Genomic DNA, 25,161 nt, shown 5'->3' on the forward strand with positions numbered 1-25,161 from the left:
AAGTTTAACAGCAAGTTGGGAAATAAGAGCATTATGTCTCTGATGTAACAGAACACTAGTTCTAACAAGTTTTAGTCTTTGATTAAATATTTTCCGCTTTCTCTAGTTTCAAATTTTAGAACCAGGCAACTACAACAAAAATTTAACCAACTAATAACTGCCACGTTAATATTGTTGAATAATTGAAACAAGTTCTGTAAGTTAACTAATCAGAGGTATTTCTTAGAATTTGTTTAAATGATATTTCTAATATCTTAGTCAAAATTGTTTTCTATTTTAACTCAATTTGATTTCTAAAAATCATTTAAACTTGACTAAAAATCCTCAAAGCAACAGTAGCTGCCACCAATCGGATACCGGATAATACACAGGTTGTTTCACATAACTTTACTCGTAGGTGTTCAAAAGTCACAGAGCACTAGATGAAAAAATATACATTTAATTATTTAATTTCTGAAAACCTCTGACAGTAGTTGCCAGACTAATGACTGTTTCATTTGTAGTCATAAATTTATGTTTTTCACAAGCAATTATCAAGAGTGGCCATGAATATGATTCTAATCTATTCATCTTAATCACTAACTAACTAAAAACGTTGTAATTTTTCGAAGGAGTGAACAAACTAGAGAAGACAATTTTTCAATATTTGTAATCGAGTTCGTATTGGAATATGTATTGTTGGTGGCATTTGACAGGCGTAGGCCTCGTAAAATTATGTGAAACACCCTGTACTATTGTTCTAACTAAAGAAAACTTTGAATATTCTTGCTACAATTATTTTCTTCATTTGTTAAATTACTTTTAATCAATTTTTACCTATAAGTCAGGTTCGTATAAATGATTATATTTTTCAAAAATTTCCTCTGCAAAATAAGTTTAAAGTTGAGCCTTTTGCACCACCGAGGGAAAACAACACAAAATAATTAAATTGTAATAGCCTGAATTTATTTTGAGCATTTAAATCTATGAAAGGTATGAAAGCAATACGGTGACAATTAACTGCTTAGGCGAAAATGTCTAGCTTTTCCAGCAGTCTAAGGGCCGGTTTATGGAAAGCTCTGTTAAAAATTAATTCGTAGTTAAAGTTAACAACGCGATCAAACCAACCAAATTGCTCCAATATGGTCACGTGATCAGTTCATCACGCATTTAATTGCGAATTAAATTAATGACGCTTTTATAAATCTAGGCGTTCAGTCATTCATATACAAGCTGTTCACACAGGAAAAGCTCATATTTATTAGTGTTTATTGTATTCTGGTACCATATATTAGAAAAATACCAGGATAAATGACAAAAATTAACATTCTGACGATATATGCTGAAGCCGAAAAATTTGAATTCCAGAAGTTTCCTCCATAATGTTCAAATGTGTTGAGCTTTCAGATTTTTTTTTCAAAATTATTAACAGCTAGACTAAGTGCGTTGAAAAACTCGAATAATTCTTGTATTTGTTAAGGTGAACACCAAAAATCATATGCGGAACAACCTAATTTGTCTTTTTTATACGAAATAATTAGTTAAGGATATCTATACTTATAAAAAATGTGTACCAGTATAAATTGTAAGTTGTTACTTGTTACTAAATTACTTGCTACAATTAATTATTATTTATTCTGATCAGAATCTTATTTTTTAAAGAAAAGATTGGTTCTACAATTTATATGAATAGTTGGATTAGTTCAATTCTATAATAAGCAGACACTATGACAGCCATAGTATGCATAATGGTTTCAAGTGGCTTTATTTTTTTCCTTTAAAAGAAATTTCTAAAATAATGTTATTTTCCAGTAATGAGTATAAACACTGTTTTATACCGAATCAGTTGCAACCACACATCTATAGATTATTAGTTAATTGCTTAAATTGTTTTAAATAATTGGAGTACGGTTCGTAACACTGACCTGTATTTTTTCTAAAACGATCCACTTCCGACTAGCACGAACACATCCCTAATTATCACATTCATTCAAGTATTGCACAAACTCCTCCGTCGGACCACAAACACGCGAATATTTCCACAGAACTCACATGCTATACCGTCAATTGCACACTTTTTGTCGAAAACTGACCTGTTCACCTTAACCGATTTGTGTAAACTGACTCTAACTTCGACAGTGGTGTTTTATTTCATGGGGTAGTTACAGGGGAGATAAAGGTAGACTAACCATTGTAGGTACTGGGGGATGATCACCGATTGGTACCTCACAGGGGGAGTGAGAGGGGACAAGGCCCGCTTTGAGTGGGGTAGGAAGTTATTTTTCCCATTGTTTCTCGAATTTGCCGGACGTGACAATATGCAGTTTCGGACAATGTTTTTTCTCCACCCGATTTAATAATAACAATAATAATAAAAGGTTTTATTTAAGAAAAAACAAAACCAAAACGTAATTTTTTCAAATATAAACCAAAACTAGAAGTAAATTCGAAAAGAAAACATTTAATATTAATACCAGAACATAATATGAATGGAAATTGAATGCTATTGAACAAATGTAAAAAATAATAATAATAATAAAAGTAATAACTGTCCTTACTATGCCAAAAAATTACAGAATTGGGCCAACAAATCGGTAATTTAATTTCAGTTTTCAGAGAGTTGTTTACAGCCGATGGTAAAATAATATGCACTGTTGGCATTATTTCGGATAAAAGTAACACACTGTTGTATTGTAAACGGTGTAAATATTATTACAATTATTACAATCAGTTTGTGAAATGTCTAGATTTATTGCTGGCAAGAGGGTGCTAACAGGAGACACCTACTTTCTATTCGAGCCCACGAGTTACCAACCCTTGTGGTCAAGATAATTATAGTCATTAGTGCTTTCTAAAGTATTCACAGTAAAAGGTCTGGAGATTAATACCTGGGGTGAGGCTACTTCGTAAATAATATTCTCTGTCCACGGGTCTAAATGGCGATTAGGAATTTATATCCTAAGAGTAAATAATCTCTATTATCACTTTACAAGGAAAACTTAAAACTCGTCAAGTATGCAAAGAAAGGGACCATGCAGAGTTAGATAAGAAAGTTTACATCTCACTTGCCGACTTGCTGGAATTTTCCGAACTAATGGAAAAGTGTGCATAAAGTGAGAGGTTTATTGGCAATTTGTTGCGGATAATTCTTTGTATTAAATTGTAAACTGGGCTGTGAAGAAGCCATTTTTGTGATGTAATCCGTTTGAATAATCGCACTTATGAATGTTAATACTTGGTAAATGTAATAAATCGATGCCAATATTGAATAGATTAACTCGTTTGCTTGCTTAATCTCATTATCCTAACAGATATCGATGACTGTATTTAAGCACAATCTGAGACGCTTAAAGTCAACACATGCGGCCTTTTTGATTGTTTAATTTAAGGAGGCACCCCAAACAGCCAACAATGACAATTGAATAAATAAAAAGCGCAAATAGATAGTAGGGAATAATCCAGGATAATCAGGATGAAGTCTGTAATAAAATAACCCAATAATAGAGAGGAAAAGCGTGTGCCAGGCGAGGCAAAGCAGACAGACTCCGATTATCCTGCTTATGTATGTCGATTACTTCTCTAACCTGCTTAGGCCTTGCCTTCACGTGTCGTAAGAATGTGTGAACCCGCTTAGGTGCCACAGATTCCGATACCATCTACCACCATGCGAAAAGGGATTAACTAACCGAATTAGCTGCCATTTTTTACGCAATCAAGGCGAAAAAATAAATTTTAAAGTAATAACGTGGGTGGATGTCGTTCGTGTATCAAGTCAAATTAAAATTTCATCCATATAATTTATTCATGGAAACGCCAGTTTATGTTCGGTGGAAAATGCTACCTAACAAGACAGCCAGCTCCCAGTAAATTAAAAAGCAATCTAGACTTGCCAATGGTACATGTGGGTATGGCCTTATTTTCCCCACCAAGGCAAAGGCACGCCCTAATGTGGCACACGCGCTCTTAATACTCTAAGCTCCTCCCAGAACAGCTGCAATGATTTTTTTGGCGGTTGTCCTGTCAATAAAGGAACAAAAAGGAGATGAAATGTATCTCTGACGTTGATGTGCAGTTGGGCTTTCTACATTACGTATACGACTATAATGGATACATTAAGATTTTTTTAAATGTTTTGTTCGCGGTTTTCATCACGGCATAATAAAGTGATGAATGATGCTTGTATGGATTTCGTGATGTTTAAATATTTTGCTTCCTAAATTCAATAAACGGCAACAAAACAAATATTTTTTTGGTAGAATAAAGGAGCTTCTTACAAGTCAGTAGTAAATGTAATCAATTTTACTTACTATTTGATCTACTTATGATCTTGCATCTCTATTCCGTAGATTTGGTTTCGCACAAATTATCATTTATCCAATTTATTTTCAATACGTGCACAGAGTTAATTGTTTGGATTGGATTGGAGTCAATAATATAAAGCTTATCAGCACAGGTACAGGCCATAATTTAACGACAAAACTAAAATGTTTTGAATTACTGTTAAAGATGCCAGGAGTCGAAAGCATTGAAGTCCATTACATTGACTTATACCAACAATTAATAGATACTAAAATTAATCTGTGCCACTTATTAGTTTTAAATTTACTATGACTTCTTGTAGTCATATAGATTGTAGAAATCTGAGAGTAATTATTTTATCTTGTCTTCAAGCGACTTTTTTAAATACTTTTATAGAAGTACCTACAGTCACGATCAAAAAGAATGACATCTCTACAAACCGGGCGGGATAGTAAAAGTTCAACTAAAATCTTTAAGGTCATAAATTTCAACAAACAAGTTAATCTACAAACTATCCAGCTATTTTACACAATATCCAGCTGGTTTATAAATTAGCCAAATGTACACATTAACCGTATCATATCGAAAAGATTTGTGGTTGCGATTTTAGGGTGTCATTCTTTTCGATTGTGACTGTACATTAGTAGGGTGTAACTACAATTACATTAGCTAAATAATAACAGTTTAACCAAAAATTAAAAATCAAAAATAGTACAGTCACCTATGTTACTAGAAACGAATTTTAAAACATGTTATGCAGACTTTGTACATTGTGACAAAATGATCAATTTGAAATTTTGTCTAAATGTAACAACACTAATTTATTATTTTTTTAGTACTTTACTTTAGATAGGTATGAATAAATTTCTTATTTTGAAAAAAATACAGTAGATATAACCGGGGAACGAATATGCAGTTATAACACTGTGTGATACAAGACGTGAAAAATTTATAAAAAATAAGCGACTCAAAAGCACAATTACTCATTTATTTTACTGTGTTAACCTAGTTTTCTCTATAAAATCATACATTTTCCATTTTCTTTCTTTTTTTTATAAAAAAAACTCAAATCGGTGTGCTGTGCTCAGTGTTTTGTAAATTCGACACGTGATCTAAGTATAATCATTGTAATGCACTGCTTGGACGGCTCTCGGGTAATTAAAATAAAACAAAAAATCATAGTGAAAATGTGGAACATAAATATGCTTGCAGACATCTTGAAATCTCGCAGTTTTTTGCAATACTATCATATACAGCGTGTCTCAAAATTGGCGAATTCCGACTTCAGAGCGTTGTAGTGAATCATTTCATTAGTCCAAATATAGGAAAAAAATTCGGGACTTCTCCACAAAGATATACCTACTGGTTTGAAGGTGCACTTCAGGTGTATTTTGAATTCAAATGCCGACAAGAAATTTCAGTTTTTACTGTTATTTATTGTATAGATGACTGTGGAAAATAATAATGTAAAACAATTTTCAAAAAATCAGCTTTATTTTGAAGTAAAAAAATCATCTACACCATAAATCATAATAAACACTGAAACGACCTTTTAGTTTGCATTTGAAAAAAACGCAATCTTCAATCTTTATGGGGAAACCCCCTTAATTTTTTTTCTAAGTTTGGACTATTAAAGTGATTCTCTACAATGCTCTGAGCTCGGAATTCGCGAATTTAGAAACACCTTGTAGATAGCCTTTTGGAAATTTAAATAAATCTCCAGAGAAGACAAGTTAACTACGGAAGGTAGGCAATTATAGACAGTTTATTTTTCTTGTGTGACTTATTTGAATAAAATCATCATACACCATACATCAGACAACGCTTATATTTTATCCAACACATCCACAGTTTTTCGTCAAAATATAAATAGGTATGTGAAATTAAAAGCTATTGCAAAAAATAATTAGGATCTTTTAAATCTTTTCTAAAACGTAATAAGGATACTTATAGTAAAATTCAAATGCTGTAGATAAGATACAACGTACCAATAATTAACTTACTTCAACAGGATTAAGTTTTTTGACTTGCTTATTACCTCGGCTTTCTATGATGCTTCTTATCTACCGAAGTACCGAAGCAAAAGTAGTATATTGCAATTAGCATCTACTCTCATTCATTATTTAACATTTCTTGTAAGCATTTTTTTGCAATTAAATATTATTAAAAACTTTCTAGATTTCTCATTTTTTGTGTATGTTCATTTTACAACAAACACATTAACATCTCTTATTAAAAGATACGTATTGAAACAGAAACTTAATTTTTATGAAAATATGCACAATAAAAATAAATATTTGTGTCACTGTGTCACATTTTTGACTTTTAAAGATTTGCGAACAGACGTGTTCTAACAGAGTCTATTTTCAAATAACTCATATCTAAACCAAAAAAAATTCTCCATCCAAGTTCCATTTACGGAAATAATAATTACGAATAATAACTTTCCCAAAGTTCTCTAAGTAATTTATCTCAACATGCCCTTTGGATAGTTACAAGTTATAATTAAAAAAATATGTTTTTCATGCTTTTTGGTCATTATTTTCTATATGTAGGTCCAATGAGTTCTAAATTAAAGCCACTCCGATCGTTTTTATCAAATCGATACCCATATAAATAGGTCTATTTCAAGCACACATTTTGCGTTTAAAAAAGACTATACAGGCCAGGAAAACTTTTTTTAGTTGAATGAAATCCTTTCCAGTTGTTAACTTTGTAAAAAATGCGCCCCATAAATCCGTGGATATAATTTGAAAGTCGTTGTTGAGCAGGGATGAAAGCTTATAAAAAGCACATTTCATATCGTTTGACAGGCCAAAGCGGAAACAGCCCTCCAATAGAATTCAGTTCGAGGTGACAAGTATAGCATCCTTACCCCATACAGGCAGGGCGGCTTGATTCCTTTATACGTGGTTTGGTCACAGTTCAACCCTCATTCTCAACAAGAAACCATACATAACAATTACAAATGATGCGACAATGGCTAAGAAGGAAACTGCAATTTTATCAATTTTTAAGGTGCTATTAATTTACTTCAATCGAATTAAATATTTTCACGTACTGTTTGGTCGTAAAAATTTTAAATGTAACAGATATCAAAAGTAAGTACTCACATGGCTGCGATCGTCGTTGTCTATAATTCACATTTCCATAAGTACAAAACCTTTCCAAACTATGTACTGCCTCTGGAGGCCACATTTTTTCATCTTTTTTGAGTCCTCAAGCATTCCTAATGCTGTTGACAGTCCTGTACAAAAACAGTAAGAATGAGATTCCCGAAAAACACAAAATTAGTTGCAAGATTTTGTAAAACATTTAAAAGACTTGACTGTGAACATTTCGCCTCTAAAAATAAAAAGTCGTGAGGTGTCGTCGCATTAACTTGGTCAAAAAGGCCAAATAAAAGTGTTATTTATGATTCCAGGTATTTTAAAAGCAATAATCCAATAAGTGTAAATCAAATATTTTCGTGGAAATCGTTTATAAAAGTGAAGAACATTTCTGAAATTTCAGCATTTAAATTTTATGGTCGGTGCTGCATCCAACAAGCACATTATCACTATGTGTTTCGAGTTCATTACTACTAAATTGCATCATTAATCAGACACCCAATTAGATTTTAACAAATTAACATAGCTATAAAAATCATATAAAATTTAGAAGAATTTTAATAGAAAAAACAAAATATTGCCATAATAAAGTTACGAAGGCTGAATTATTCATGATAATAATGATGCTCCCTTCGTCATAACTAAATATATTTATACACACTTCTTTATAATTAAGAAACAGTTAGATATTGCCGACTTGCTACCGAATCCAGTTTGACGACAATAAATTCTCTTTTTATGAACTTATGTAAATTCAGTTTCTATATATAGGAACCCGTTGATGATCACGTTTCTCCTCTCAAAACTGATACACAACTCGCGTTCGTTATTGCCAATTTCCAATAACTCAGCTGTGCCCGAATACGCCTCATAAATGAATTAAAGTCTCGTCCTTATGTATTAGGCCATAAAAATAACGTATGTACTGAAACTGTAGCACATAAACCAAATTTCTCACAGCACCGTTCCAAGAAAAGCGTAGCCAATTGGATATATGCTGCTACCCGAATTCGAATAAAAATAATAAATGATTTAATTCACCACACTTGACCGCCAGTTTTCACGCTCATAAGGCCTGACATTTATTTATTCCAACTTTTTGCACCTGTATATTTCACATCACTTTTTATTGTTACATTCAAATTTTACTCTCCTACATATTTGCACACACATACGGACAAAAAAAATCAGGTAGACACCAAATTTTAAATGTTTTTAAAAAGTGTAAATGGTGTCCTTTAATTTATTGAAATAATAATTTTGTGAAAATTTTTAATTACCCACTTTTTCGTATAAAGACTTCAACGTAGCTATTAGCTGTTTCAAAACTATAAAAATGCCAAAGACGCATATTACAGAATTTTTTTTTTAATAAAAAATTGTAAAATAATTATTAATGATCTTTCATTAAAAACTATTAGCTCTTATTTTTTTATAAATTATTAATAGCTAATTTTGAGAGAAAATGCGACGTTGCGTTTTTATAGTTTTGAAACAGCTCATAGTTTACCTCATAATCTGCAATACCAAATAAAGTAACTTAGATTTTTTATAAGTTTATATTATTATAATATAACACATCAGAATTGGGTTTTGTACCAAATTTAGGAATAAGAAAAAGGGAAATAATAAGAATAATTTACACCTGAATGCTTTTTTTTATAATAAATGATTACTTTTTGATCAGTTTATTTCTCTGAAGTTTATATTTTAAATTTTGCGATTTCTGGCAAAGATTCTTATTGAAAAAAAGGAAAAATGGAACAAAAAGAAGTGAAGAATAAATAGAACCAATATATGCAATTTTTTTTATTAAATCAAGAATATTCTTTTAAAATAAGCGTGTTTTTATAAAATATTTAAGCGATTTATTTCATTTCTTCAACAATATTATAAACAGTTCTTTAAAGAAGGCTGCTAGAACGAAAGAAATCAAAATTTGTACTTATATATTAAGAGCCGGTTTACAGAACATTTTAATTGCAATTGAATTTTAATCGCGATTAACTTGACATTTGTCAATGCTTTTTAAATGGCAACTTAATTCGAATTAGTTTAATTTTGAATTAAATCTTAATTTCGCTTTCTGTAAACCGGCCCTTAGTGTACGAAGGTAATCCAGATTGGCAACACTGATCAAATGATCAGATTATAGAAGCGTCATTAATTTAAGCCGCATTTAAATGCGTGATCACGTCACCACACTGAACCAATTTGATTGGTCCATTCGCGTTGTTAACTTTTAACAGCGGAATTATCTTTAACTGAGCTTTCTATAAACCGGTCCGAACGTGTTTCTGAACTTTACAAAGTATTTGACTTGCCCAAAAACTTATAAGTACATAGAGGATTATTATTAAAAAAAACTCAATTGTTAAAAAATATTTTTTGTAAGATAAGAGCATTTTTTACATATTTTTGGTTGGAAAATAAGCGAAACCGAAGACAATAAACTGAAGAATGTAAATTAATTTAAGGCCTATTTTTTTAATTTTTTATACTGCTTTAATGGAGTATGTTGTTGGTTAATTAGTAATTAGGAAAGTTTGTTGTTTGTGCACAAACTGAAAAGTTGAAAAATCGGTGCTTATAGAGAATTAAAGAAAGGATAGTTTAGTCTGGTTGACTGATTTTAATCTTTTAGACGAATTATGTCAAAGGATTCGGTCCAGAGAAAAAATATAGATAGTTGTGTATTAATCACTTTATTAAAAAAATACTTTTTTTCTACAGAGTGATTCAAAATGATTGTACAAGCAACTGGAACAGTCATTCTGGATCACCATGTACATAATTATACATGTGTAACACATATTTTTTAAAATCTATTTTGACAATTGCACGCCTAGCTAAAAATACATGGTGACTTAACAAGTTATAGAATCCGAACTACAAAAGCTCCGAACCCGCTTTCTGCACATGTATCTGTCATACGTATGATAAATGACTTAGTATTAATAATCAAATTTTATAACCAGTCCGAGAACTTCTATGCAAACAAGCGGTTCGTAGCTTCTCTCTCGTGGAAGGTGCGGTGACATTAAAAAATTACACACAGCGTGGCTAACCTCACAATGTAACAAATAAATCACGGTTGTAACCTTCAGTTACACACATATATACACGTAGTCGGAGAGAGAGGTCACTGTTTCTGATAACACAACTCTTCTGTATTACCGACACAGCTACCGTGGATTACTTGTCCTTATAAGCTGAATTTATTGGAATTTATATACGAACATCGGCTCGCCGGATGACTTTGGTGGGTCCAGCGAGTCTTTCAGTTTTCATCTCAGTTTTTTATTGACCAGCAAAAGGAAAAAAAACTTTATTTGTACACTTTAAGTTAACACCTTAAAAGCAAAAGGAAAGAGGCTGCGTGTTACTGAAATTGAAATTCTACATCGGCACATTATGGTACCCATTTGACAATTTAATGCACACCTATCTGGAACCTACAGAAATAACATGCGCTGGTTTCTTTTTATGGCTCCAACATATGTTGTGTTCAAATAATTTTATTACCATTACTCTGGTGGTTACCTATTCCAAGCAAACACCGTCATCACCACGGTCGTAACAACATACAGGGTGTTCCATCTAAACCCCACATTAGAAGTATTGGTAGTTCTAATAACGATAGTCTTCTGAAAATTTGTAGACAACCATAATCTCTTAGCTCCTGCCCAATGAAAATATTTTCAAGATGGTGACATTTCCGGTTATACCGGAAGTCGCTATCAACTTTCCTATTTTAAATGAAAAACTATATTTTTTAATGCGTTTTTGGATTACTAGAGCTATTTTAAGTTAGTTTTTATAAGCTGTCTCTATACCTAAATTTAGCCGTTTACGAAATATTTAGTGTTTATAAATCTTTTCTCATAGGTTGCCATGGAAATGGTTAGTAGATTACTAACGAATAGAACCTTAATCTATAAGACGTAGAAAGGAGCAGTTTAATTAATTACATCATATGATTCTGGTGTAACTTTCAAAGAAAATTTATCTATGCATTGTAAAAGCGCCGCTTAAGGAGGTTCAACTGTATTTGCTCTATACCCTGTTAAATTAGTAAATACCTATCACGTGATGTCTGATAGCTCCTGGGCGACCAGGGTATAGACGAATAAAGTTAACAAAACATTATATCTAGTCATTTTTTGTATTTGTTGGGCAGAACAAAATTAATAATAATGCCTAACTCTTGGATGGTAACAGGTGCAATACTCCCGATGCAAATTTAAAATAAGTGTATCTAGAAGCCGCATCATATAATTACGCTAATTATTAACCATTATGAGTATAAGTCACGTGAATCACACGATGTTATCGTCTATATATTATTTTATTATAAATTAGAAATAAATCAAGTAACAGTAGACGCTAGCCTGTTATTTTATTAATGCATAATTTATAAATCCCAGGATTCGTGCCGATTTCCACAAGAAGCATTGACTTGAAATTTTCGCTAAATGAGAAAAGCCTTACAATGCATTTTCCGCGATATTGTGTATAAAATTAAATTTGCACATTAAACGCATTTTTTATTTACATGAAGGCTATTATAAAATATATAAATTGTATACAGCGACTTCCCACACATTGTATTTTGGCACTTACCGGTTGCCCATAAACATTCGCATAAAATGTGATTTTTTCACGGTTTTAGTGCTAATAGCTTTCGAGTTATGGACAATTAATTACGGAAAATGCTACTGTTCGAAGCACATTCCTTGTTTCAAGGCGGGAATGTGTTGCAGAATTTGCAACAATCTGAAAATTTTTCACTGAATCCAAATTGTTTTTTTATTATGTGAACTCGGTAACCGATTCCCAGCCGTCGGTGTCGCTAATAAACATAATTTGAAATATATGTTAGGCGACACTATCTAAATATTCTTCCGAACTAACCGATTCAACACCTTTGTAAAGAACCGCATTCCTCGCCGTTCAGACTGTGATGGAGTTCAATTTGAATATGAATAAACAGGCAGGCAATATTTTTCGTAGTAACGTTCTAACTTTTTTAACACTTTTATTTTCGAAAATGACCAATTAAGGTATAAATTCAACTGGAGATATCAGCTTTCGGTTTCATTCGGCGGCGATTTGGTAATTTACGCTCTAGTCAACAACCGGTTAAGAGAACAATTATTAGAAAAAGTATTTTTAAATGAATTTCTACAATGCCTGAATTGAAGTAATTATGTAGGTCATGTCGTCTGTTCCAGTAACAAAACGAACTAATGATTTATGATAAGTCTAATCTGATTGTGATTGGATTAAGTTGCAATTTAATGTATTATTTATTCCTAATTACGGCAGCGTATGTATGAAATGTAATATGTACGCATGTTAATATAATTTACATTAAATTTTAGATGTAAATTAAGGGTTTTAATTACATATGGGAATCACTGTTTGACAAAAATATTTATATGAGTAATAAAGAAGTCGGTACAAAGTTATTTCTTCCGCATACACGTATCTCTTGCATTGTGTATACCGAAGTGAAAAATTGATTTATTTATAAACTTATGAATAATTTATTAAAATGCAATGTCCTGTAAGGAAAATAGTTTGTTTTATAATTATATTTAATTAAATGTTTACTCTCAGACTATATTTGACTTGTCAATTTTCACATCTGACTATGAAAATATTTTCAAAATGACGGCACTTCCGGTCATACCGGAAGCCGCTATCAACTTCGTTTTTCACAGCGTTTTTGGATTAGTTGAGCTATTTTAAGGCCGTTTTTATCTGCTTTCCCTATGCTTAAGTTTAACCATTTTCGAGATATTTAAGATTTTTTGAAAATTTTTGAATGTGCACCTGTCACTTAAAAAATCGGTAACTCTCTTAGTTTTAGAGATTTTGAAATTATTTTTGGAGAATTAAAAGAGAAAGCCTATATCTGTTATATAGTGTGTTCAAAATTGGAAAAGAAGTTAATAAACCCAAAAAATTTAAGGCTAAGTTTGGACAACTTCAAGTACCCATAATTTCATTTTTTTCAAATGGAATGTCCCAATGTTTATTTTACTTATGTAGGAGAATTTTTTTCTGCATCACTCTGTATTAGCATTCCCTATACCGATCTGTGATAATTTTCAAATTATGTTCGCTTTTTTGAATTGTAGAAAATTTCGTAATAACATTTCTGATTTCCTGTGAAAACAATTATGTTAAAAAAATCGCGTTAAAACAGATTTCGAGTTATCGGAGTTCGACTGTATTTTGTACAGTTGGTGAGCAATTATCGGGGCAATTATTTTCCCCAAAAGTTTTTTGGGCGGGTTCAGTCGAGCGGTCCCATCGGAAATTCCAGCGCATATTTCATTTATTGTTATTTTATTAGAATTTGACTCATTCAAAAAACGTATAAAACGGTGTTGTTCGGTGGCCACCTAAACACCTGTGCTCCTCGCATATTCATCATACCGTTGTATTAGTATGGAAATATACGACCTATGATTTTTTAGTTCCTTCCCTTTACAATAGTGCAGCCGAGCCGCTCGAATCAAGATTATTCACTTCACAACAATTAGATGCATCTTTTTTCAACTTGAGCGGCGAGCGAACACGTCGCTTCAAAATTTGGTTCGAATTAAATTATCCCGTTTTTAAATTAAGGCAGACGTAGCGACATTTTTTATATAAAACCAGTAGTCCGAAAAAATAAAATGAAATGGTCATTGGACTACAGGTGGACGCGGTGGTGATAATTTAGATTTTATTGCTTTTTTATACCTGTTTCGGAATCATCAAATGAAATTTTATGCAACATATTATTTAATGGAAGATTCTGAAATAACCTCAGAGAGTTTTACTACAAATTTTATTTGTGCAAAAATCGGCTCTTGCAACACTTGAAAATGTTTCGTAACGGGGGGTACTTACGCACACATTCTCCTACATTAAAATAAATTAAAACCCACTGGGAATAAAGCTCACTGGAAAAGTTGCAACAAACAGAACACACACCACATGCTAGGCACTATCACGGTGTTTCTTACATCTGATAAAGCTTCGTAAAAACGGAAATATCACCAGAGGCAGCCTCCAGAACTTGGCGATTTTTATTTTTTATTTTCTGACAATAATTTTTACAATTAGTTTCAACATCTCTTTCGCAGCCCATTATTTTTATGTAGAATGTTTTGTAAATGACGACAATTAAAGTTTCTACTTGGAATTTAATAAGTTGTGCACTCTTCCGTTTAGCACGTTTAACGGAGGCATAATTACACAAAGCCAAGATAAAAAGTTAAATTATGATTGTAAATTGTATGCTAATTAGGTTTATTAGATTATTTATAAGATATCTTCATCAAGTTGCCGTATGCCAACGACACCCACCTCATAAAACAAAATGACAAATCCTGAAATACAACTTTTGAGGGACTTTATTTAAGAAATAAAATCATTTATTTTACAATTCTCATCGAGGAGAAGTAATCTTATTAAAAATCATGATGAGCTGTGCACGAAAGGCATTAATTACAGTAAACAGTAATAAGTAGGTACTTACAAATATTGTAATTTCTAATAAATTTATGTCTTAATTAATTTGCCAGACGCCAATTTCAATTCCTATCTCGTGTAATCATCTGACTCTGAAAAATGAAGTGATATTACATTATTTTTCCTGTTATTCCATGCAACAAAACAATAAATAATAATCTATGTAAATGATGAATCTGATCAAACGATTCGAGTTTGATTCACGTTATTGTCATAATTTTTTCAACTAGTTTTTATTCACACATCACGAACAACAATACACTTGATACTCCCACACAATCATTACATTATTTACTTTGTGCCACAAACGCACTTATTTTATATCGATTCTAAATAAAAGTTTCACATATGCACAATTATTAACAATTTGTAATTAACCCACAACTTTATGAACCTGTTTTATAATTTATTTATTTAAATGTAAATGCATTATTTTATTATTGTGAAACTAGCTATTTCTATATTTTTTGAACGAATGTTATCAGCTGTTTAACCCATTCATCCATTAACCATTGCATGTTGAACACAAGTAGGTATGTAAGCTTTATTATTGCGTAAGCAAGTTAATTAATCCGTGATTAGTCGAGGAAATATCCGTAACAACGAAATATTTTTCCGAAGATTAAATCAAGCCCAACCCAGATGTGCAGATATACCGCAAACTAGTCTGTCACCCTCTGAAGATGTAACAATGTGGCGAGTACACAACGCCCGCAAAATCATTTTCCACACCGATGCTTCCAACCCCTGTTATTTAACAAATAATAATACGGCCAACCAACCAGAAATAATATTGCAACTCGGACCAAAAATATATTCTAACTACTTTATGATCACATTTTTCGGGCTAATGTGACGTGTCACGAACTAATTTACAAAAATTTAATTCTTATTGGAATTTAGAGTTTTCCACTTGGAATAGTAGATTTGTTTATAACAGGAGTGAGAAGGTACTTTGGAAAAGATCAAAGTAGCGTTAAAAAGAAATAAATAATCATTAAACAATTATTGAAACTATTTAAATAATAATTTTTATTGCCAACAATACTATACTAACAAATTATACAATGTGTTTTTAAATGATTGTTATCTTCAAAATTTCTACTAAATAGCGGCTAATTTGTAAACTAGTCTAAACTTTTGGATAATTTACTGAAAGATAGATTGAAAAATTATATTCCCATTTTACTTATTGTAAGTCCAAATTGTCAGAAGGTTGCTAACATATATTGTTTCAGTTAGTTTATAAACCCGATTCGGTAATGAAAAACAAAATATATCATAACTTCATTTATTTACTAATAAGTTAGACAGCGAGTTGGTAAGTTTTTCAACTAGCTAAAAACTTGAATATTATGTGTTACGATGAAGTATAGTTTTCATTAGCCACAATGTGTTGGAATAATATAACATGAGATCGAAAATATACTCAATTAGAGCAAGCCCTGAAAGTCAAGTGTAACTTTAGCTACATCATAAGCTGTGTAAAAGCAACGTAAGACAACATAACTTCAAAAGTGCGGCCGTAAATAAACAGCTAAAATGTGGCTAATTTCTATAGGAACAGCTTGCTCTAATTGAGTATATTTTCGATCTCATGTTATAAATTATTCAGTTTTTTATATTTTAAAGTAGCCAAGTTTTCACATTAGCTGTTACATATACAAGGTGGGTCTGCTAAAAGTATGGTTTTACTAAAGATATCTCAGAAACGATGAATCAAACGCACTTTGTTAATAAGTACTATACGAATATTTTTCTCTATGATATGATTTTTTTTAAGAACGTTAGTTATTAATTATTTATTAATTATTTTAATTAATTAATCAAGTAGGTAATATTCACTACACAAAACAATATTTTTCAGAGGTCATCTTCAAATTGTCAAAAAATAATGAGAAAAATTATTAACCTTTTCACATAAAAATCTTAGTCAATTTCAGTTTAGTCATAAGTTCATAAGTTACACCAGAAGACCTGTACCTACCTCAAAATTTACTGAACCGGAATAAAAATTGAGGATTAAATTTTTCACAACAAAAAATAAAATAAGGCCTATGAAAAATTTTAAAATTTGCCCTCCATCCTGTAAATGCGCTAAATATAGAAGGAAATGTTAAAAAAGAATCAGATTTCCTACAAAAAGTTTATGTTCCATCAAAGACTTTCAGTTAAAAACCGTTCAAGCAACGGATTCATTCCATTTTTACCGGTGGTTGAAGATAAAAATATATTTTTTAATTACATACACCTTCAGTTCTTATACTTTTTTGTATCTTCAACTATATCTGCAGAGTTTTGAAAAAATGTGCCTAAATAGTAAGAGTTTAAAATGTTTTTATAGTTATTAATAATACGAGAGCGAAAACACAAGCTTAAAGTTCGAAGATTGTCACGAACGCTCGTTGCATAACGAGACATCCGTAACATTTTAATTTAAAACACGTTGCTATTGGAAGCGTGTTTTAAAATAGTGAAAAGACAAAAAAAATAGTTAAACGAACTAGGATTCCACAAAAAGTTCATATTGAGTTTTTTGTAATTGAATCTATTATTAGACACATATTATTATTATTTTTTTAAGATTATTGTATAGTTAATATTTTAATGCTCTGTGTAGGTATAACGTATATTGCAGAAAGTGCGTAAAAATTAAAAATGATAAAATCATCGCCACCTGTTTGTTGACATTTGCTTCCGTACAATACGTGTAGTAAGTTTCTCATTTTTACCTGTGCGATAGAATCGGCAAAAAATTCCTGTGCTGTTGTAACAATAACGAAATGATTACGCGCCTAATCCCTAAATCTTCAATTATCTGTGTGGAAATGAACCAATTTATTTATTATCACTCATCTCCTTACATAATTTCGAAAACCAGTTCCAGTTTCCAGTTACATAACTTATCTCTCCATGAATGCGTCCAGAATTGAAAATATGCGAATAATAGTTGTGTAGGCAGGTATACTTTCGGAATACCGACGCTACCTCGTTTTGCTTTTATCCCAAGACATTCTCTCTTCGATGACATGATGGAGTTGACAAAGCGTATAACGCGGGGCGTGCAGCACTTAGATGACCGCTTTTGCGGTCTTCCAGACTGCTCCTATCACTTGAACATCTTACACACCTCTATCAACCAGATTTCGATCAGATACGCATTCTGCAAGATGTTTCTTCACGAAAAATTACAGCTGACTTTAATTGCTCTCTCTTAATTGATATTAATATATGAGGCATATCCAGTTGCTAACTACTGTCACCTGCTCTTCGGAGCTTCGATCCAACACATAACAAGGCCTTCCAACTGTTCCAATAAAAACACGAAAATATATTAAACTTAATCATCATCATGAAGACAAAAGTCGCAAATTACTGTGATTTTCGAGAGACACCAGACTTAAAAATCACGCCTTGACCGGAATATTTGGGTGAAAACGAGCCACAAAGCGATCAGCTATGCGTGCTAAAAATCTTAAAACCGTCAGGTAAAAACTGGCAGTGGGAACAGTAGCCAAATATTCTAATGTTTACGTCAGGCAAACACGTTTTAAATCGTAAAATAACGTGTCACGATTCTTTGAAACGAGATACACCAATTAATTCTCCTTTTTTCTAATGGCTTCTAATTGATTTAAATGGTTTTCAAAATTACTAATTATGAAACAAAGCCCGTTACTGTGATCAATTTGTCCTTTGGGTAAATTGGTTTAAATGTATCACGTCTCAAGTACGGATGAAAGTCTCCCAGGAAATTACATTCCAAAGATGACTTCTTTTTAATTGAAAGTAATCACACTAACTACACTTATTAATTCATAACTGTAATTTCATTACCGATCGCGGTACAGTTTTATTTCACATTAGGTGGTCTTGGCTTAAAAGTTGGGGTTGCGAACACATACTAGTGAAAAGCCAATCGACCGATTATGTTCGATTAATTTTTTAGTTTGCAAATCGTAAAATTACCCACGTTTGAATATTATTTATATTAATTCAACAATAATTTAACGCATTATAAATTCATTGCTGGTGCAACGTAATAATCTTTTAATATAAAAATCATTTGCTTCAATTAGACTATAAATTGCAGTTTGAGTGTGAGCTGTAATTACAATTAGCTATGACGCTCCTACTCTACGTTTAATAAAATTACCATCTTCCATTAGTTTAATTTTCAGCGGAAATTATGCCAATTTTCTTCTGGTAATTATAAGATGCAAACTTTAAACAGCTATAAAATTGAATCATTAAAATAAATTAAAATAACCTGAATTTGACTCCAAAAATGTTGATTTGCTAATGGATATTGTTTTACAATTTTCTGTTGCTTTCGCAGCATGCAGTTTTCAACTTATACTTTAACTTAATTTTTGCAAAAATATTGTCATTTTTGATATAATTCTGTAATTTATTGGTTTCCTTTTTAGGAAATTTTGCACAATAATTGAGTTTTTGCTGAATAAGCGCTTAGAAAAGGAAAATTTTTGGTCATTTTAGACCAAGTTTGGTGATTTTTCGTTGTTGTTTACTAAAAACAGGAAGAAAAACTTGACTTTTGGTCTAAAAACGTGTTTCAATAATTGAGCTTTTGCTGAATAAATGCTTAAATAAGATAAATTTTCGACCAAATTTAGTGTTTTTTTTTGTTCTAGCTTAATAAAAACAAGAAAAACATTTGTTCGATTTTTGGTCTAAGAACTTCTTTCAATCCTCAAAAACTGCAAAAATATTGTCATTTTGACATAATTCCGTGATTTATTGGCTTACTTTTTAAGAAATTTTGCATAATTATTTAAATTCTGCTAAATAAACGCTTAAATAAGATAAATTTTTGGTCATTTTCAACCAAACCAAGTGATTTTTCCGTTCTAGTTTAATAAGAGCAGGAAGAAAAACTTGACTTTTGAACCAAAAACGTGTCTAAAGCTTTAGAACTTGCAAAAATAATGTCATTTTTGACATAATTCTGTAATTTATTGGGTTACTTTTTATGAAATTTTGCATAATTATTTAGATTCTGCTAAATAAACGCTTCGAAAAGGTAAATGTTTGGTCATTTTCGACCAAATTTGGTGATTTTTCCGTTCTAGTTTAATAAAAACAGGAAGAATAACATGATTTTTGAACCAAAAACGTGTTTAAAACTTTAGAACTTGCAAAAATAATATCATTTTTGACATAATTCTTTTATTTATTGGCTTACTTTTTAAGAAATTTTGCACAATAATTATAATAAATACTAATTATACTGAATGAAATATATTTTTAAAAACTTGTGATTTCAGTCTCTCTATCTATTACTTGCTGCAAAAAAAATCTTTCTCTTGTTATCTCCACAACAAATTCAATTTTCTTTATTTATTCAAAAAATCTGGAAGTCAAGCTCAAGTATTCGTTAAATTATTAGAAAAAAATTATTTCCGGGGGCTTTAGATAACTTTAATGAAATAAAATTAACGCTATTTAAATTTTTTCAATTTTTTTCAAGAAAAAAGAAATTTGTTCTTTCCCGAAGACAGAAGAAGGTTTCCTTTAGTTTGTTTCACGGTTTTATTAGAAAATTTCGTTTCTTGAAAGTATTTTATTTTAAAAAACGTACTCTCATAATACATTAGAAGGGTGGAAAATAATTTAAGACCTATTCTGTAATTTTTTAAAGGACTGCTTTTAAAATTTAACACATTGGTTACTGCTATAGCAACGCTTAACCGCCCTTAAATTTTAATAATTTTATTACAAAATAAATCTTATCTTCGGATGAGGTTGTCAAAAAAATGTTTAGCTACTGGTGAACTCTAAAATTAAATGAATAAATTAAAACAAAAAAAAAACGGATTAACCAAATAGAATCTGGCCGATACAGTTTATCCTGTAGTACCTACCTAGCTAAGGTGAGGAAATTTCCAACAATTTTCTTAATTTTTTGCTGTATCTTTAGCTAATTTTTGAAAAAAATACCTACATGATAGGTATGACATTTGCTTCTAAACTGACAAGTTTCTAATATGTTTAGCACGTTTATAATTATAACTTTTCGTCACAAAACAAGCAGATAAGATTAGACAACTAACAAAGAAAGTTTTAAAACTCAGTTTGGAAATAACCAAAAAACTGGTTTGTGCCACTGGACTCGGTACAACCAAATCCAATCATTTTTTAATTTATGTTAATACAAAAAAAATAATTCCAAAACATTTTACTTATTTTAATTTAAAATTTTATTAAATCAGTTATTAGTTTTACAACCTTTTAACACAATACACCATCGTAAATCTGAACTTCACCAAATTATAATTTTACGACGACCCAAGAGTACAAAGAATCAAAAGTCAATAACCTGTAACAAAAATATGACATAAGAGTATTAAATGGGCACCTACTTCCAGGCGAGAACACAAATTAAGGTACCTTCCTCATTTAACCGATTGTGAATTACCTTTCTTGTTAAGCTAATTATCTAAATAGCATCTTAATGAGATGTGAAAACGTTAACATTTCCTACACAGATTTCGTACACAACCAAACTACCGTGCTGAACACAAATAAACCTAAACGATGCAAACAGTGTCGCTGCCGAATTCAAACCCAATAAATTACGAAAGCCATCACAGCCAGTTTCACCAAAAAGAGAGGAGCTATAAACTCTAATTGTGTGAATATAATTTATTGGAAAAAAGCCTGCCACAATTTCAGGTAACATACCAGCAGCGAAACTCATTATAAATGCATAGGCAAAGCCCAGCTACTGCTATTGTTGCTCGTTATTATAATGCAATTACGCGCTTTAAATGAGCGTAATTAAACAGTGTCATAAATAATTAATTAGAGGTTTCGCCGACTGTTGAATTACAAAAAAATACAAGCAATTACAGTCGTCAAGTGACAAAGTCAATTAACCAGCAAGGGAAGTCAAGAAATGTGTGCCGCTCCTGGCCCACGGTGGTCAAATCGTGGGGAGCAAGGCCGACTGATTAAAACTGGTAAATGTCGTAAGATTTTTTGAGTTATTTTCGTCCTGTCAGCTTGTATAGAAAAGGAATTTAATATTAAGGTAGCCTTTCGTACAGGACAGGAGCGAACGGTGACAAAACTTCGAACCCTTTGATCCAACCGCGAGCTTTTTTATAAACGCATATGAGACTAATCATCAATACGTTCAAGATTACGACGTACGTTTAAATAACCAATTAAACTAAATGACCGCATAAAAAGGAGGTGTTCCGTAATTGCCTCCGATCGAATAAACCACGCGCATTTACCTGAATTTTGCTTTTCAAAGATCGACAAGCAAAACGAATCAATTAAATTTTTCCTCCGTGAATAAATACAGCTTTTGATCTGTTTGCACGGTTTTGTTGCCAACACAATGCGTTCTATCGTCGTCAGTACTAAAATTGCGGAAAAGTAAACAGGACTGTGCCTCAGTTTGGATTTTTTTCAGCTGTCGGCTGAAAATAAATTTTTCTTCCGTCAAACCACACAAATATACACAATTTATTTGATTTGATATTAAATTGCACATGTTATAATATTTTTTCAAAATTTGCATACATAGTACCAACATTATAATAAATCGTACATTTTACAGCTAAATTTTAAATGATCTTTCAGAGGGCGACAGTAAAGGTCAGGGTAAGGTGCAGTAAGGCTATAGGTTGCGTATCCTGTTTGGTGCAAAAATTAAGCAAATTGCGGAAGTTGGAGAATTATTTAGAGATTAAATGTCATTAACCAAATTACTATTGCATACATTTATTTATTTGTTATTATAGAAACAATAGCTGATTTTTAAATTAATGCCCAGTCTGATTTTTTTATTGCAGTTGCAGTTATTCAAAAGTGTCGGACAAAAATTTTCAGTTAAGCACAAAAATTAAGTGAAATTAAGAATTTTTTTCCAGCAATATTTTTTAATTTGTTTTTCTTAGCAATGGTATCGATTATTGCTCTTTTATGTCCTAAAATACCCTAGATATAAGGCATCAAATCAAAGAAATAAAGAGGTGTGTTATTTTTTATGGCAGAAAAAAAAATGATTTAAAGTAAAGTTAATGTTATGAGTTTTATCGCACTTTTTCGCAAGATTTATTATTTAGCTAGATTCTGATTGAGTCATGTTAAAAATAAGTAAGAAAATTAAGAATAACAAAATTAGGAAGAACTAAAACTACCATAGTCGACAAAAAACAGAGAAAAAATATTGATAAAGAGTATAAATAAACAAGACAAGGAAGAAAGAATAGAAGAAATACGTCAAAAATGCTCCAAGAAATAACTCTCAGCAAGAAAACAAATATCTAGTAGAAAAAAAAAAGAAACAGAGGTAATTCTCGTTTAGTTAAGCGCAAAAATGAAGTCAGATTTTTTTTTCAAGCAATATTTTTAATTTGTTTTCCTTAGCAACGGTATCGACTATTGTTCTTTTATTTCCTAGAATATCGAATTTAATTCATTGTCTATTTTACAAATTTCTTAATTGTTTTGCATATCATTAGACATTGATTATTAATTTTTTCAACAGGTATTTGTTTAAAAGCTGTCGTTTCCGCTAACTGAAATATAATCTAAAGCATAAAAAAAACTAAAAAATCTAACATTAAATAGCTATATCTCGTAAATAAAGGCTCAAACAATTTTTGTAATAGGAACTTTTAATTCAGTTTGATGTCCTTTCTCAGTGCTTTTGAATCACTCTGTAGATACATTTATGGTCTCATTTGAGGTGATTTCAAAGAGATCTGCTTAGTAATCAGTAATAAACCAATCAATAATTTTCTTAATTGCACAAATAAGTGTAACCATTACTCTTGACATGATTTATTTTCTTGCTTTGGTAGTAAGACGAACTGAAGTGCAATTGCAACGTAAAAAAAAATGGTTTTGAAACCAACTCTCTTCTGCACCTACCCTATAAATTTTAACTTGGATGAGAAAATATTTGCAGGCGGTACAGCACACACAAAGCTATAGATCACTGAGGCCTATGTTTATGCTCAAGTGTCTGCATTTTCTGTAATAAATACGATATTATTTAATGATGTCTTCTACGAATAACTGGAACTACTTGAGCAATTATCGTAAAATCAAGTGTGAGTTTGAATGTGCATATTAGATAATATCTAATTATTGGCTGCATTAGGAATCGAAGTAAAATTGCAGTAAACATGACTAGTTTATTAACAAACCCAATTAAATATAACCATCTGCATCCCCCAATAATTGTAAACTGGAAAGAGACATAATTAAAGGTAATTACAGCTATTAGACGCATAAAATAACTATTACTTATAATTATCGCACATTCAGATTTCGCAGATAATTTTTGCATCGGCTATACGTCGGTGTTAAAAACAATGTAGTCACGAAATGTTCAACAGCAGAAAGCATTAAAACAGTTAAGTGCTCATACGTCACTGTCAAAACGCTGATAACACAAATTGGTTAAATTCCAAACTAAGGGTTTTAATTAAATATTTGAAATTCCGTTATACAACAAAACCCAAAATAAATCAACTTTTCGTGTTGTTACATAAGTGGCGACATCTTAATAGCGCTAAGTGGGCATTGTATGCAAGGCATAGTTTCAGATTTATTAGAACATGGCAGAAAAATGTAGCAGATTTTTTTTATTTAGATCTTAATGGCTTAATTAACTTGACCCACATTCATTAAGGTTCAGTTTTTGCATGTGTTGCTGCAGAGGATGCAGTGATGGGTTTTTACTTTATTTAATTTATTGGACGTGACAGGTGAAGTTTTTGCTTCTTGAGCAACTTCATTTTCATCAAGTTCGCTCCAACTAATATATTCTTATAAATATTCATCAATTAGATTTTATTGCTTCCAATATGGTAATCAAATTGCTTTTTTCACGTAGCACACTGTGACTTCAAAAATTGTAACGTACCTAAAACAATTTTACAACTTTTGCTTTTATTTTGTCAGATTTTATTTGAAAACGCCAGTCATGGCTTCTTTGGTACCACTTTCTCTTATAAATGATTAATGGAAAGACAATTCCTTCTTACATTCGTTGATGATTAACTGATTAAACATGCATTTGTTCAATTACGTAAAATAATAATAAATTACATGAAATGACGCGGTAAAGTGTATTTAATTGTTGAGAAAATAATTAAGAACTTGGTTAGGCGTAAGCTTTATTATTTTAGTAGACACTCAGTATTCTGGTGGCTCTTCAAACTCTGCTATCGTGTCATCAATTTTTTTATCTGAGAAA

General features: G+C 31.2%; 1 protein-coding gene across 4 annotated transcripts in view; it reads right to left on the reverse strand.

Annotated features, from left to right (window-relative positions):
- Positions 1 to 25,161, reverse strand: part of Otd1 (orthodenticle-1) — a 46,157-nt gene that overhangs the window by 14,014 nt on the left and 6,982 nt on the right. The window contains exons 1-2 of one of the 4 annotated variants that reach the window (XM_008192468.3): positions 14,295 to 14,436; positions 7,392 to 7,525 (exon numbers count right to left, since the gene is read on the reverse strand). The exons of 1 other annotated variant lie outside the window; for it this stretch is intronic. In XM_008192468.3, the coding sequence (XP_008190690.1) occupies positions 7,392 to 7,476 (85 nt within the window). In that variant the 5' untranslated portion in view covers positions 7,477 to 7,525; positions 14,295 to 14,436. 4 annotated transcript variants of the gene reach the window in all.

Source organism: Tribolium castaneum, chromosome 1 (genome assembly GCF_031307605.1).
Source record: "Tribolium castaneum strain GA2 chromosome 1, icTriCast1.1, whole genome shotgun sequence".
NCBI classification, from domain to species: Eukaryota; Metazoa; Arthropoda; class Insecta; order Coleoptera; family Tenebrionidae; genus Tribolium; species Tribolium castaneum.